General features: G+C 41.0%; 1 protein-coding gene across 6 annotated transcripts in view; it reads right to left on the bottom strand.

Moving 5' to 3' along the window:
* The window catches only part of LOC138950794 (uncharacterized), a 38512-nt gene that overhangs the window by 1326 nt on the left and 19686 nt on the right, over window positions 1-17500 (bottom strand). For 5 of the 6 annotated variants that reach the window (XM_070322512.1, XM_070322510.1, XM_070322514.1 and 2 more), the window contains 6 exons: window positions 15709-15912; window positions 12840-12975; window positions 9547-9696; window positions 7292-7429; window positions 948-1030; window positions 1-258 (listed from right to left, as the gene is read on the bottom strand). The exon at window positions 1-258 is cut by the window's left edge and continues 1326 nt beyond it. In XM_070322512.1, coding sequence (XP_070178613.1) covers window positions 41-258; window positions 948-1030; window positions 7292-7429; window positions 9547-9696; window positions 12840-12975; window positions 15709-15912 — 929 coding nt within the window. In that variant the 3' untranslated portion in view covers window positions 1-40. The remainder of the gene's footprint in view (window positions 259-947; window positions 1031-7291; window positions 7430-9546; window positions 9697-12839; window positions 12976-15708; window positions 15913-17500) is intronic. The other variant, XM_070322515.1, reaches the window with a different exon arrangement.

Here is a 17500-nt window from a genome sequence, read left to right on the forward strand (position 1 = left end):
TATCAGCTCCTCAAAGTTTGGTCGACTCAGGAGCCTGACGTCATAACTTCTCATCGACGTCATAGCGGTAGTGGTTGACGTTGTTCGAGTACTCGTGCACCGATAGAACCAGTTCCGGTTTGCTCCAAACCTGATTCTGCTCGAGCAAGAGGAACACCATCCCTGCGCATGCGCGCAAAACGGCGTCGTTGTCAATTTCGGTTCCGTCCTCCTCAAGCACCACTGTGATTGGTCCAGACAGCTTCAGCTTCTCTGCTCCTGAATATTGATGAATGGGTTTCAATATTGTCAGATATATCCGAAACGGGTGTCGGTTACAAATACGTCAGTGAGTCATAAGACAAAAATGATTGGCTCTATTGTGAAGTCTACAAGCTGTGTATTTTTTTTGTTTTTTTGTTTTGTTTTGTGGGAGACAGAATTCGGTGGGGTAGGATGTTTGAGAAATAATGAACGAAGATGGTCTTAAACAAATGTTTTTAAAAGTGAGATCGTCAAAAGATCAATAAAGTCAAAGCAGATAGAGTTTAGTAACCCCCCGCGGGTTAGGGGGAAGAATTTACCCGATGCTCCCCAGCATGTCGTAAGAGGCGACTAACGGATTCTGTTTCTCTTTTTACCCTTGTTAAGTGTTTCTTGTATAGAATATAGTCCATTTTTGTAAAGATTTTAGTCAAGCAGTATGTAAGAAATGTTAAGTCCTTTGTACTGGAAACTTGCATTCTCCCAGTAAGGTAATACATTGTACTACGTTGCAAGCCCCTGGAGCAAATTTTTGATTAGTGCTTTTGTAAACAAGAAACAATTGACAAGTGGCTCTATCCCATCTCCCCCCTTTCCCCGTCGCGATATAACCTTCGTGGTTGAAAACGACGTTAACACCAAATAAAGAAAGAAAGAAAGAGTTTAGTAATGAAATTGATATTTCCAATATGTTTTACACTTACCCTTCTGTACTAACTCTTCCAGTCCATCCGCGAAGACGAACTGCTTTCTCGTTCTCGTGTAGTCCCATATTTTGTACAGTTTTCTGGCAACAGCAAAAGAAGGAGAAATAAATGTTGTACGAATACACAATCGAACGCCTGAAAAAGCAAGGTCTTAAAATGGGGGAAGTCTTAAATTGGGGGAGAGGGGTCTTAAAATCAATCAATCAATCAATCAATATGAGGCTTATATCGCGCGTATTCCGTGGGTACAGTTCTAAGCGCAGGGATTTTTTTTAATTTTTTTAAATTTTTTTTTAATGCAATTTATATAGCGCACATATTCAAGGCGCAGGGATAAAAGGGGCGTTCCACTGTATGCCTTCTTTGCAGTGCTGAGAGTCGGGGCTTTGAATTATGTGAAATGTTGGAATGGTTCTCTTATCGCAGTTGTTTGTTGTTTGTTTGCTTAACGCCCAGCCGACCACGAAGGGCCATATCAGGGCGATGCTGCTTTGACATATAACGTGCGCCACACACAAGACAGAAGTCGCAGCACAGGCTTCATGTCTCACCCAGTCACATTATTCTGACACCGGACCAACCAGTCCTAGCACTAACCCCATAATGCCAGACGCCAGGCGGAGCAGCCACTAGATGGCCAATTTTAAAGTCTTAGGTATGACCCGGCCGGGGTTCGAACCCACGACCTCCCGATCACGGGGCGGACGCCTTACCACTAGGCCAACCGTGCCGGTTTCTCTCTTATCGCAGTCGAGTCATTCCAACATTTCACATAATGCAAAGCCCCGACTCTCAGCACTGCATGCAAAGCAGGAATACAGTGGAACCCCCTTTTAAGACCCCCCAATTTAAGACTTCCCTCAATGATTTTAAGACCTTGCTTTTTCAGGCTTTTTGTTCATAACCTCTGTAAATTTACCCCCGTTTTAAGACTCTCTCCTTTTTAAGACCCGATTTGATTTTCTAAATTTGTTTTGAAGGTTCCACTGTATTTACTTTGTTGGCTGAAGCATTTCACAGCTACGTACATATGTATAACTAAGCATTTCTTGAAACGCCTTCATTAAATTACGCTTACAAGCTGACCCAAATCAGAAGCCTGATGTCATTGACGACATATAAATTTGCTCCTCGTGTTTATAAATTCAAAAAGGGCAAACATGACAAAGATATATATATATATATATAGCTACAAATTGATCGCTGATAGAAGAGCACTAACACGAAATTAACTCATAAATATGTATGAGGTTGCCGAGTTGATAGTCATCATCATTCAAACAACCAATTGACGGGGCAGTCTTAAAACAAATTCAAGAATAACGCAGGCGATCATATTGACGCTAACTACTAACAAGTCGCGTAAGGCGAAAATACAACATTTAGTCAAGTAGCTGTCGAACTCACAGAATGAAACTGAACGCAACGCAACGCAGCAAGACCGTATACTCGTAGCATCGTCACTCCACCGCCCGTGGCAAAGGCAGTGCACGTGGAATTGACAAGAAGAGCGGGGTATTCGTTGCGCTGAGAAGGATAGCACGCTTTTCTGTACCTCTCTTTGTTTTAACTTTCTGAGCGTGTTTTTAATCCAAACATATCATATCTATATATTTTTGGAATCAGGAACCGACAAGGAATAAGATGAAAGTGTTTTTAAATTGATTTCGAAAAAAAAAAATTGATAATAATTTTTATATATTTAATTTTCAGAGCTTGTTTTTAATCCGAATATAACATATTTATATGTTTTTGGAATCAGCAAATAATGGAGAATAAGATAAACGTAAATTTGGATCGTTTTATAAATTTTTATTTTTTTTTACAATTTTCAGATTTTTAATGACCAAAGTCATTAATTAATTTTTAAGCCACCAAGCTGAAATGCAATACCGAACCCCGGGCTTCGTTGAAGAGTACTTGACCAAAATTTCAACCAATTTGGTTGAAAAATGAGGGCGTGACAGTGCCGCCTCAACTTTCACGAAAAGCCGGATATGACGTCATCAAAGACATTTATCAAAAAAATGAAAAAAACGTTCGGGGATTTCATACCCAGGAACTCTCATGTCATATTTCATAAAGATCGGTCCAGTAGTTTAGTCTGAATCGCTCTACACACACACACACACACACACGCACGCACACACACACATACGCACATACACCACGACCCTCGTTTCGATTCCCCCTCGATGTTAAAATATTTAGTCAAAACTTGACTAAATATAAAAAGAGCAGTGACAAATTATTTAAATGTAACCGAGTGCCGAAACACTACGATCACCTCGGAAGGCGAAGTGCAATCAAACAGGATTGAAAATGTTAGGGCTAATTTCTTAGCCCTATAAAAACTGTTATGCAAACCCGAAGGTTTCCATGAACATACAGACAATGATGATGATGATAAAATCGTTTATTTAACGTCACTCTGTAAAAACATTGGCGACATTTGTCTTAGATTAAGAACACACACACAGGCACGCACACAAACTTTCCCTTTATGTACAGTGATACAGACAATCGGAAACCACCAGACCCCATCACAAACAGAATTCCACAATCCACCGGTGTTGACTTAAAGGCCAACAACTCGGGTGCAGAGTCTGCTGTGAAAGGAGCGGTAGCCTCCCCTGTCACATAAAAAAACCGAAAAACAATATTATCTGACGATTGTTGGCTTTATCTTTCACACACTTTGCACTTGAGCCATTTCCGCTGCAGTCAATTTTACGTTTGCAATGAATCCGAACAATGTAAAAAAAAATATATATACATATACATGTATATATGGCCAAAAAAAAAAGAGGTCTGTTTACGGTAACATAGGCCAAAAAAATAGGGTCGGTAGGTCGGGATTTTTTTTTTTTTCCAAAAAAACATATTTTTACGTTATATTTTTTTTCCCCCCAAATGTCAAAAAAGGTCTAGGGTCGCGCGAAAAAAATAGGGTCAATCGGGTTACCGTAAACAGACTTTTTTTTTGTTGTTGCCTATATATATATATATAAAAAAAATTATAAACTTAACATTGATAGAAACAGAGAGTTTATCAAAGAAGTGTAAGAACTGTGAGTCTTGTCGGAGTGCGTACACAAAAATCATACCAGGACAGAATAAGAACCAGGAATTCCAAGCAACAAATAAAACATGAAACCCACAACACGACAGGGTTAAGAGGATGGTAAAACAAAAACAAAGTTGTTGCGGCCCTATGCTCCACAGGGAGTCTACAGGAATAAGTCAAGTAAGTCAAGTCAAAACAAGAAATTCCTACGAGGTAGGAGAAACACCACCGTCAAAGGGAAATAACCTTGTCAGTTGGTGGCAGTGACTGAGTGAGAATGGTTATTTCCCTTTGACCATTAAGATGTTCCTCTATAAGTCCTTGTATAATTTTAATCCACCAATAACTCCCTAACCGTGTGTTTGACTGGTCCCAATTTTTGTAAGGACCGTCTCAGGAATGTATAGAACCTGTTCACCAAGTTTTGTGACGATCGGTCCGTTCATTCTTGAGATCTATATGCGAACACAAACACACAAACAAACACCCAAACAAACACATCGAGCGAAACCTATGCACACCCCTATACCGGGGGTGTACAAAAACAAACAAACACGCAAAAAAACAGCAGTTAGAGATCACCAGATAAGATCATAAATGGAGTGGTCACATGTGCAACACATCAACACAGTGAAATTTAGATGCACCGTAAAAAAGCAAAGAAGAAATAAACATAAACAAATTCTCTTTTTTTTTTGCAAAGGGGGGCGGCGGTCTTGACCCGTATGGGCGAAACAGAGGTAACAGAACCACAGTCAAAAATTCGTACCGTCAAAGAAAGAACCAACAGGGGCAAATAATTTCCAATCGTGAACCAGTGGTTACAAAGCACCACGTTGTTATTCGTGTACCAAAAGACATGTGTACCAGAAATAAATGTGTACCATAAAAACAAAGAAACGAAAGGGATAAAGATTATCTCAACCGTGTGAATCCGTGGTACTTGACAAAGCACCGCAGTGTAAGATGTGTACAATAAAAATAAAAAATAAACGAAAATGACATTGACATGTATCCAAACAGTGAACCGGTGTAACACGAGAAAATTACTCCCACGAGATTTTTACTCCGGAGTAAAAATTTCGTACGAAAATGTTACTCCCTTTACGAAAAAAACACTCCCCCATTACACGAGAAAATTACTCCCCACGACAGGTGAGTTCCGAGTTAACATTTCGTACACAAATGTTACTCCCCTGACGAATAAAAAAACGAATAAATTACTTCACCCTAACACGAGCAATTTAACTTCCCATGCCAGGTGTACGAAATTTTTACTCCCTTGTCCCCTGTTAGTCTTGGTGGTGGAAGGAGTGGAGGGAGGCTAGCGCGACATTCGTTTGCGCGAGATCACATACAGTATTGGCTTTATCCCTTCGCCCCAATCCCATTTTCGCGTACGAGATTTTTACTGGAAGTGAAAAAAATGGGGAGTACAAATTTCGTGGACGGAGTATTTTTTTCGTGCCTTGGGGAGTTCTTTTCTCGTACGAAATGTGTACTCGGAGTAAGAATTTCGTACGAAATTTTTACTCCGGAGTAAACTTGTCGTGGAGTAAAAATTTCGTGTTTCACCGGTGCTAATTGACAAAGAACCACAAAGTAAGATGTGTACCGTAAAGTAAAGAAACTAAAGCGACAAAGGAATCACAGCGGTGAACTCATGGTCATTAACAAAGCACCAAAGAAAGAAATGTTTATCTCAAAAACAAAGAAACTAAAGCGATAAAGGAATCACAGCGGTGAATTCATGGTCATTAACAAAGCACCAAAGAAAGAAATGTTTATCTCAAAAATAAAGAAACTAAAGCGATAAAGGAATCACAGCGGTGAATTCATGGTCATTAACAAAGCACCAAAGAAAGAAATGTTTATCTCAAAAATAAAGAAACTAAAGCGATAAAGGAATCACAGCGGTGAACTCATGGTCATTAACAAAACACCAAAGAAAGAAATGTTTATCTCAAAAATAAAGAAACTAAAGCGATAAAGGAATCACAGCGGTGAACTCATGGTCATTAACAAAACACCAAAGAAAGAAATGTTTATCTCAAAAATAAAGAAACTAAAGCGATAAAGGAATCACAGCGGTGAACTCATGGTCATTAACAAAACACCAAAGAAAGAAATGTTTATCTCAAAAATAAAGAAACTAAAGCGATAAAGGAATCACAGCGGTGAACTCATGGTCATTAACAAAACACCAAAGAAAGAAATGTTTATCTCAAAAATAAAGAAACTAAAGCGATAAAGGAATCACAGCGGTGAACTCATGGTCATTAACAAAACACCAAAGAAAGAAATGTTTATCTCAAAAATAAAGAAACTAAAGCGATAAAGGAATCACAGCGGTGAACTCATGGTCATTAACAAAACACCAAAGAAAGAAATGTTTATCTCAAAAATAAAGAAACTAAAGCGATAAAGGAATCACAGCGGTGAACTCATGGTCATTAACAAAACACCAAAGAAAGAAATGTTTATCTCAAAAATAAAGAAACTAAAGCGATAAAGGAATCACAGCGGTGAACTCATGGTCATTAACAAAACACCAAAGAAAGAAATGTTTATCTCAAAAATAAAGAAACTAAAGCGATAAAGGAATCACAGCGGTGAATTCATGGTCATTAACAAAGCACCAAAGAAAGAAATGTTTATCTCATCAAAAGTAAAGAAACTAAAGCGACAAAGGAATCACAGCGGTGAACTCATGGTCATTAACAAAGCACCAAAGAAAGAAATGTTTATCTCAAAAACAAAGAAACAAAAGTGACAAAGGTATCTCAACTGTGAATCAGTGGTAATTGACAAAGCGCCACAATGTAAGATGTGTACCATATCACAAAGAAACTAAAGCGACAAAGGAATCTCAACGATGAACCAGGGGGTAGCGAACAAAGCACCACATTGTAAAACGTGTTCCATAAAATTGTTTTAAAAAAACAACATGTTACGAAGTGACAAAGAAATCCCTACCGTGAACCAATGACAAACCAGTCAATGTAATGTCAAAGCACCACACAGTAAGGTGTGTACCATGGAAACAAACAAACCAAAGTGACAAAGGAATCCCAACGGTGAACAAGTGCCAAGCCAAGACAAGCGTATTCTATAACAATTCAAGCACCACAGCGTACGGTGAACAAGTGCCAAGCCAAGACAAGCGTATTCAATAACAATTCAAGCACCACAGCGTACGCCAAATCGCACGGCAAAACAAGGAACCAACAGGCAACCTAGACCACAAGTAAGAACGCTAAGTGTATATAAGTACAGCAGTTTGATTCCCGTTCTGGAGTTGTCGGCCAGGTGCGAAGGGCCGTAGGTAAGTTTGGACAGTTTGGCCGTTCCCGGGTAGTGCCAGGTCGATAAATGCTGGCGTGATATCTGATTTCCGCTACGTGGTTCGCCTCTGAAAATGATTATGATTGATGGTCTGAACATACTGAACAAGGGGGGTGGGGGGAACGGGTGGGGGGGGGGGCGGGAGGGGGGGGGGGTGTTCACAGAACAAGGTTTTCACGAAGTTGTTCTACAAGCAATGTTCATCATCTTCGTAACGTGTAGTACGTGTACATGATCTCCAATGTCTGAACGCCGCTACGTTGTTCAACTCTAAAAATGATCATGGTTGATGGTCTGAACATACTGAACAAGGGGGGTGGGGGGAGGGGGGAGGGGGGGGGGGCACCGAACAAGGTTTTGAACGTGTTCTACAAGCTAAGATCATGATCTTTGTAACGTGTAGTACGTGAGTATACTCTGAAAAGGATCGTGTTTGATGGTCTGAACATACTGAACAAGGTTTTGAACGTGTTCTACAAGCTATGATCAGGATCTCCGTAACGTGTAGGTGTACATGATATACACTGTCTGAACTCTGAAAAGGATCGTGTTTGATGGTCTGAACATACTCAACAAGGGGCGCACCGAACAAGGTTTTGAACGTGTTCTACAAGCTATTATCATGATCTTCGTAACGAGATATACAATGTCTGAACACAGCTTGAAAGGTCTGACCATTCTCTCTTTCTGAATGTGATCTGCAAGATCTGCACATGATCTGAACTCAGCTACGTTGTTCAACTCTGAAAATGATCATGATTGACGGTCTGAACATACTGAACATTAATGGGGGCACCGAACAAGGTTTTGAACGTGTTGTGTTCTACAAGCTATGTTCAGGATCTTCGTAACGTATATATATATATATACAATGTCTGAACACAGCCTATAAGATCTGACCATCATCAGATTTTGAATGTGATCTGAAAGATCTGTACATTTCTTATTCTTCTTCTTCTGCGTTCGTGGGCTGAAACTCCCACGTACACTCGTGTTTTTGTACGAGTGGATTTGTACGTGTATGACCGTTTTTACCCCGCCATGTAGGCAGCTATACGCCGCTTTTGGAGGAAACATGCTGGGTATTTTCGTGTAACTATAACCCACCGAACTCTGACATGGATTACAGGATCTTTTCCATGCGCATTTGGCCTTGTGCTTGCGTGTGTACACACGAAGGGGGATAAGGCACTAGCAGGTCTGCACATAAGTTGACCTGGGAGATCGGAAAAATCTCCACCCTTAACCCACATGATCTGAACTCCGCTAGCTGGTCTGCACGTAACTGTTGACCTGGGAGATCGGATTAAATCTTCACCCACACTCCACCACCAGGAGCAGCTGGGATTCGAACCCCGAACCTTCCACACGGAAGGCGTCCTATCGATTACAATTTTGTAAACAGGGTAATGATTTTTTTTCAGGTGTAAATGGCGGTGGCTTGACAGTTGCAGCACATTAAGCTGCTTTTCTTTAAAAAAAAAAATAATAATAATAATAATAATAACATCAACACAAACAAAACAAAATAATTAGTGTCCAGAAAATGCCACGGTAGCCGGGTACACAGGGGATGGTCAAGGGTGCGGTCACAACGGCTGGCACTGGTCAGTTTAGTCTGAAGATTTTAAGAGCGGTCAATTTCAAACATGCATCGTGTTTATACTACTGAAATGAAAAAGGATGCATAAATAAAAAAACAAGGTAGATACAGTCATACATAAAAATGAACATTGTTGATCAAAACAAATTAAAAAAATAACAAATAACACACACAAAAATATAGATATACAAACAGGCAAACCGCTGCCGATTTCGGGTAATGGGCAAAAAGGCTGCCGATTCCGCGAATTCGGCACTACGTATCTCTATATATATAAACAAATGAACAGACAAAAACGCACACATACATACATGAATACATTGGAAATTCCGTAGAACTGTCATTTCTTTATTGCGAGATAGGGTGACATTTTTAAACCTCACGACTTCAAATCTCCTAAGCCTTTCTCCCCCTCATCTACCCCCCACCCAACTCCCGACCCCCCCCCCCCCCTCCCCCTCTCCTCAGTCACACAGACACACACACTCTCTCTCTCTCTCTCTCTCTCTCTCTCTCTCTCTCTCTCTCTCTCTCTCTCTCTCTCTCTCTCTCTCTCTCTCTCACACGACACACACACTCACCCAACTCTTTTGTCGGTGTCAGACTCGTCAGCCGAGGTGACAGTGTAGACAGGGTTTCCAAACGAACTACGTCTCGACTCCCGTCTCACCAGCTCGTCTAGAGGGTCTCGGATTGAGAGTCGTTCTAACGTCGCTGCCAGCCGCTCATTTCTGAAAATAAAGCAATGATATGATATATCATCATCATCGTCATCATCACCCTCATCATTGTCGTCGTCGTCGTCGTCGTCATCCTCAACATCATCCTCATCATCCCATCATCATCATCATCATCATCATCATCATCATCATCATCATCATCATCATCATCATCGTTATAAACCTTATGAAGCAAATCTAGAATCGCGACATCCTTTCGACACCATTACAAACAAGTAGCGTAAGGCGAAATTACTACATTTAGTCAAGCTGTGGAACTCACAGAATGAAACTGAACGCACTGCATTTTTTCACAGTGACCGTAGTCCGCCGCTTGTGCATAACGGAGTGAAACTGTTCAGCGCGGTAGTGGTTTCGCTGTGCTGCATAGCACGCTTTTCTGTACCTCTCTTCGTTTTAACTTTCTGAGCGTGTTTTTAATCCAAACATATCATATCTATATGTTTTTGGAATCAGGAACCGACAAGGAATAAGATGAAATTGTTTTTAAATCGATTTCGGAAATTTAATTTTGATCATAATTTTTATATTTTTTAATTTTCAGAGTTTGTTTTTAATCCACATATAACATATATATATATATATGTTTTTGGAATCAGGAAATCATGTAGAATAAGATGAACGTAAATTTGGATCGTTTTATATAAACAAAAACAATTATGACAATTTTCAGATTTTTAATGACCAAAGTCATTAATTAATTTTTAAGCCACCAAGCTGAAATGCAATACCGAAGTCCGGCCTTCGTCGAAGATTGCTTTACAAAAATTTCAATCAATTTGATTGAAAAATGAGGGTGTGACAGTGCCGCCTCAACTTTTACAAAAAGCCGGATATGACGTCATCAAAAGTATTTATCGCAAAAAGGAGAAAAATATTCGGGGATATCATTCCCAGGAACTCTCATGTCTAATTTCATAAAGATCGGTCCAGTAGTTTGGTCTGAATCGCTCTACACACACACACGCACAGACAGAGACAGACAGACACACACACACACACACACACACACACACACACACACACACACACACACACACACACACACACACACACACACACACACACACATACACCACGACCCTCGTCCCGATTCCCCCCTCTATGTTAAAACATTTAGTCAAAACTTGACTAAATGTAAAAACGTAAAGGTCATACAAGAAGAAAATGACAAGAGCAAAACAACACCAACAACACAAAACTCCGGGTGGCAGATACAAGATTTATAACTTAACAAGAAATTCCTCCGAGGTAGGAAAAACACCCCCGTCCTTACCATTCTCACTGCCACCAACTGAGAAGGTTATTTCCCTTTGACCATTAATATGTCCCTCTATAAGTCCTTGTAGAATCTTAATCCACCAATAACTCCCTAACCGTGTGTTTGACTGGTCCCAATTTTTGTAAGGACCGTCTCAGGAATGTATAGAACCTGTTCACCAAGTTTGGTGACGATCGGTCCGTTCATTCTTGAGATCTATATGCGAACACAAACACACAAACAAACAAACAAACACATCGACCGAATCCTATACACACCCCTATACCGGGGGTGTAAAAACGAACAGGAGAAACATTCTGATTCAAGATGAAGACAGTGTACACTGCGAAGTCTATTGAGAAAGAATAATCACGAGGAAATTAACGGTTTGGCGAAGATATACATTGGCAATTGTGACATGTCAGTATCTGTTGTGGGATATTTCTGAGAATATACACACTGGGCGCAGATTCAAACGACGAATGATAACAGACAACACAAACATCCGTTTCTATGTTCCCTGCAAGCTTTGTTACACAATTTTGTTCTATCGTCATACAGCGATCTCGAAAATATCTGAAGGGCCCTCGTATCTGTTTGTCTTCCTGACCCCGTTATCACAACTATGCAGAGAGCCCTCTCATCTACCAAGCTCTGTGAGATGTTATGGCGTTCAGAGATTCGAGTGAAGTATATTTTTTCCTCATACGAATTTGTGTTACAGGCAACATGTGAACCTAAAAAATGAGTAGCGCGCGTGCGTGCGCGTGTGTGTGTGTGTGTGTGTGTGTGTGTGTGTGTGTGTGTGTGTGTGTGTGTATGTGTGCGTGCGTGCGTGCGTGCGTGCGTGTGCGTGTGTGTGTGTGAGTGTGCAGTGATGCGTGTTCGTGTCAATGTGTGCGCGGATGTAGGGGAAGGACTCCTAATATGGACCGGCTCCTAATATCATGGACCACCTCCTGTTCTAACAAACTAACGGCGCTAGAGCGCTCAAAAAAGTTTTATTCGCTGTATTTACCCTCTCTGGATAACTTGCACATGTCACAAATCTCAAAACCGTTAGGCTGTTTCTCTTTTTTTCACTTTTGGCAGCGTTCACTCTAAATTTGCTGCCTAAAAAGGACTCGTTTCTGTCCACAGCCAAAGCTTTTATCACACAAAAATTGCTACATATGACAAATAAAACCGTATGTGTTACATTTTAGCAGTGTTGACCCCGAGTTTCTACTGCAAACAAAAAATAATAGCAAAATCTCAAAGTATGTGCGAGTCCCCTAATATGGACCACCTTCAACAAATCGAAGAAAATAAAAGCTAAAGGCTATTTTCATTAATTAATTAAGAAGCTAGCTGGTAATAACCTATTACTAGCCCTCGAGATTTAAAAAAAATGCAACGAAAAGTCTTCTTTTCGTGGAAGTTGATAATTTCACTTATTTTCACTCTGTTTTTGATAAGCTTCTTTAGTTTCCTGGTGTGCTTCAAATAATGCTCTCATCAACCCGAAACAGATAAATCTAGAGCATATTTTAATTAGGCTGACTTGTACACTAAGTTGTATCATGTTATTTTGAAATATAGGGGGCTTTTTACAGTGATTCGTGAAGGCCGCTTGACTGGTCCATATTAGGCGCCCAGGCTCCTAATATGGACCCTTTGTGATTTTTTCTGCATTTAATTTTTGCTGAATGTGTATCAAAGCTATTTTACTCTAATTAGGCCTAACGGTTAACCTAAGAAAGAAGGACTACCAAGCACAAAATGAAACTTCTTTGCACGAAAACAAGCTAGTTTTGAGCAAGAAACAAAAAGTGGTCCATATTAGGGGCCCTTCCCCTATGCACGCTTGTGCCTCGGTCTCCGCGTACCATACCTTTTCTTGCGAGTGTAAGCCTTTGTTCTGTGGTAGCAAAGGGCAACGATGATAAGGATGACAAGAATGATGAAAACGACTCCGCAGCTGACGCCGATGATAATCGCCTCTCTATCCGATAATCCGGTGTCGTTTCCTGGAATGAAAAACACTACAACTACAACAATGTTATTCCAATAACGATATTCGGATATAACTCTGTCAAGTTTGTATGGATTGTGAAAACACTGAGGCACGTTTTCTTAAAGGTACTGAACTTGTTAAAACCAGGTACACGGAGCCCCTGGGACTTTTAGTCATACCTCAGGCAGCTATCCGTTAGAAGAACTACCAAGTTTCATTGACTTGCACCCCAAAGAGTCAAGAACTGCGATTTTTTTACGAATTAATTTCGTACTCGGACCCGGCTGGTCTTGACCTATTTTTGGATCTAAATTTAGATCAGGTAGATCACCACATCATGCACAAAAAGACACGTCACTAAGCAAACTATGGCAGACGTCATCATGAGTTTGTGTAAAACAAAATGGAGGCCGGAATCACTCAAAAACACGAAGACACGCATGCATCATCTCTCGTCTCCGATTATCATGATCGTATGTCGATACTTTGACGAGACAAACCCAATGCTGGTGTGTCGAAGACGACAGCCACAGCGGGCTTGTTCGAGTCAAAGTATCACACCATTATCTTCAACGTATTACCAATACCTGTCCCAATATAGACCAGTTGGTCTAAGAGGACGTTAAACCCTAATAGTCAGTCAGTGGAAAGCTAGCAGAAACCAGAGTCGCGCTACCCTGCAGATGTGTGCATGTGTAGGTGTAATCAGCCACCTGCACTGAGGTGACACGGGGCTGGGACATGGATACCGTCTCCGAGTCTGTGCATAATACTGACCCGTCAGTGTCCGCCACTGATTTGTATCCAGTTGGCCGCTGTCAGCGTGAGTTCGTCCCCACGGTCGGCGAGAGATTTATTTCTCAGAGTCAACTTTGTGTGCAGACTCTCCTCGGTGTCCGAACACCCCCGTGTGTTCACGCAGGCACAAGACCAAGTGCGCACGAAAAAGATCCTGTAATCCATGTCAAGAGTTCGGTGGGTTATAGAAACACGAAAATACTCAGCATGCTTCCTCCGAAAACGGCGTATGGCTGCCTAAATGACGGGGTAAAAAAACGGCCATACACGTAAAGTTCCACTCGTGCAAAAAACACGAGTGTACGTGGGAGTTTCAGCCCACGAACGCAGAAGAAGAAGAAGAAGAAGAAGAAGAAGAACCTTCTGCCCTTACGATCACAAATGCAGTGCTCTACAATCTGAGCTACACGGTCCCCGTCTTATAATGTCACTTGGGAAAGCTTGCCTCAATGGTTCCGAGAGAAACACATCTCTTTCAAAACCCGCACAAACCCGACAGAGTTATTGCCGGAATTGGTCTATTGTGGTCAAACCGGGAAAGGATGATTTTACAGGTGTGGTCAAATGATCCACCAGCCAATGGATTAGCCAGTGGCAGACGACCTAAATAATCACATGCAAATACGTTGTTAGTCACCGGCACGGTTGGCCTAGTGGTAAGGCGTCCGCCCCGTGATCGGGAGGTCGTGGGTTCGAACCCCGGCCGGGTCATACCTAAGACTTTAAAATTGGCAATCTAGTGGCTGCTCCGCCTGGCGTCTGGCATTATGGGGTTAGTGCTAGGACTGGTTGGGTCCGGTGTCAGAATAATGTGACTGGGTGAGACATGAAGCCTGTGCTGCGACTTCTGTCTTGTGTGTGGCGCACGTTAAATGTCAAAGCAGCACCGCCCTGATATGGCCCTTCGTGGTCGGCTGGGCGTTAAGAAAACAAACAAACAAAAATTATAATTAATGGTAAAGTGTAAAGCGTAAAAGTATATTTCCATGTTTATTATTGTTTGATTTGGAATGGTGTACAGCATTATTTATTTATGCATGTTTTTGTGAGGCGCTTAGAACTGTTTTAGGACTTGCGCCATAAACATATCCTCATTATTATTATAATAGCATGAGAAACTGTGCCGTTCTCAGGTGATTAAGCAAAACAGACATAACGCCAGAGTCGACCGTAGACACAACCGAGGCACACACGCTTAAATTCGGCTAATGTCATTCGCAGAATTCGAGGACAGACAAACAGACTGATAGCCAGACCGCTGTGCGAACAGACAGACAGACAGACTGACTACCTGCCTGCCTGACCACTATCAACAGACGATGGTTGGGAAATTACACTGTCAGGTTTGTGAAAGAGTGAACACTCTTGCTTTTATTGAGGCAAACTTTCCCACGTGACATGATGGGCCAGTCACTACTACTAGCGAGGAATGTGTCTAAAACACGTTGACAAGTAGCACGTGCAGAAAGTTTGCCTCAGCAAAAGCAAGACTAATCACTCTTCCACAAACTATAATAAACCCAACAGAGCTATTTCCGTAGTTTGTTAAATTTTTCTTCAATACGCGTTACTTGGACCCCCCTCCCCCACACCCCAAGAATAATCAAGAACGCAGAGCCTTGATTAACCATTCAGTCAAGCGATTGCACTGAAATACACCCGGTTCTCTCTAACTTATAGAGAGATAGAGAGAGAGAGAGAGAGAGAGAGAGAGAGAGAGAGAGAGAGAGAGAGAGAGAGAGAGAGAGAGAGAGAGAGAGAGAGAGAAATAGATACAGAGAGAGAGAGAGAGAGAGAGAGAGAGCGAGCGAGAGAGAGCGAGCGAGAGAGAGAGAGAGAGAGAGAGAGAGAGAGAGAGAGAGAGAGAAAGAGAGAGAGAACGACTTGTCTGAATGTAAAAAGGCAAAAAGAGAAAGAAAGGAAAATCTACAACAAAAATCAACCAAACCTGAACACTCCGGCAGCGGATGTGACCAAAGTGCTGACGCCTGATCGCCTGACGCGTTGCATGTCAGCTGATTGGTCCCAACCAATGAATGGTCAGGAAATGAACACGTGACGTTGACCACCGCCGTGATGGTTGTGTTGAGTGTACTCAACACTACTGACCGCCGGGCAGCTTCTTCGCTGAGATCTGGACACTGTATGGCATCTGTGACAGAATCGGTAGATCTGTTGTTACTTATAAGGTAAATAAAGTTTAAAAATAAAAATAAAAAAATAAAAAAGATACCTGTACTCATCGATACCAGAACAGCACAAGACGGTACGTGTTGAACGTGTTGATGCATATTTCGTACTGTCTTGTGCTGTTCTTTTTTACATTTAGTCAAGTTATGACTAAATGTTTTAACATCGAGGGGGGAATCGAGACGAGGGTCGTGGTGTGTGTGTGTGTGTGTGTGTGTGTGTGTGTGTGTGTGTGTGTGTGTGTGTGTGTGTGTGTGTGTGTCTGTGCGTGTGTGTGTGTAGAGCGATTCATACCAAACTACTAGACCGATCTTTATGAAATTTTACATGAGAGTTCCTAGGGAATGATATCCCGGGACGTTTTTTTTTCTTTTTTTCGATAAATACCTTTGATGACGTCATATCCGGCTTTTTGTAAAAGTTGAGGCGGCACTGTCACACCCTCATTTTTCAATCAAATTGATTTAAATTTTGGCCAAGCAATCTTCGACGAAGGCCGGACTTCGGTATTGCATTTCAGCTAGGTGGCAAATTCATTGATGACTTTGGTCATTAAAAATCTGAAAATTGTTAAAAAAAACACAATTTTTTTAAAACGATCCAAATTTACGTTCATCTTATTCTTCATCATTTTCTGATTCAAAAAACATATAAATATGTTATATTTGGATTAAAAACAAGCTCTGAAAATTAAAAATATAAAAATTATGATCAAAATTAAATTTTCGAAATCAATGTAAAAACACTTTCATCTTGTTTCTTGTCGGTTCCTGATTCCAAAAACATATAGATATGATATGTTTGGATTAAAAACACGCTCAGAAAGTTAAAACAAAGAGAGGTACAGAAAAGCGTGCTATCCTTCTGAGCGCAACTACTACCCCGCTCTTCTTGTCAATTTCACTGCCTTTGCCATGAGCGGTGGACTGACGATGCTACGAGTATACGGTCTTGCTGACAAAATGGCATTGCGTTCAGTTTCATTCTGTGAGTTCGACAGATACTTGACTAAATATTGTATTTTCGCCTTACGCGACTTGTTCTTTTTTAACTTTGTTCATCTCACCACAGTCATTTCGTTGTTTAGATTAGACCAAAAAAAATAGGTCTGTTTACGGTAACATAGGGTGAAAAAATAGGGTCGGTATGTCGGCTTTTTTTTTTTTTTTTTTTTTTTTCCATTTTCTTTTTAAAAAAAAATTTCTCCCCTCTCTATGATGTTTCACAGTTCATTTCTTCTCATCAATTCCTGTTTTTGCCCAACATAACTATAAACAGTACTTTTAGCTTACTTCCCTTCTGTCGTCTGCTGTTTGAGCGCAAAATTTGGATGCGTTTTTTTGGGGTTTTTTTCAGACGATCCAAAAAAAAGATTAGGGTCGGGCCTAAAAACTAGGGTCGGTCGGGTTACCGTAAACAGACCTATTTTTTTTGGCCTTATAAGGTTAATGTTAGTGTGGCAAAAGTGACACTTTTAGGCAGACACTGACTGAGAACTATGGAACGCCATAAGTGACTTTTTTACCCGGTAAAATCTACCGGTAGATCAG

Source organism: Littorina saxatilis, linkage group LG16 (assembly GCF_037325665.1).
Source record: "Littorina saxatilis isolate snail1 linkage group LG16, US_GU_Lsax_2.0, whole genome shotgun sequence".
Taxonomy (NCBI): Eukaryota; Metazoa; Mollusca; class Gastropoda; order Littorinimorpha; family Littorinidae; genus Littorina; species Littorina saxatilis.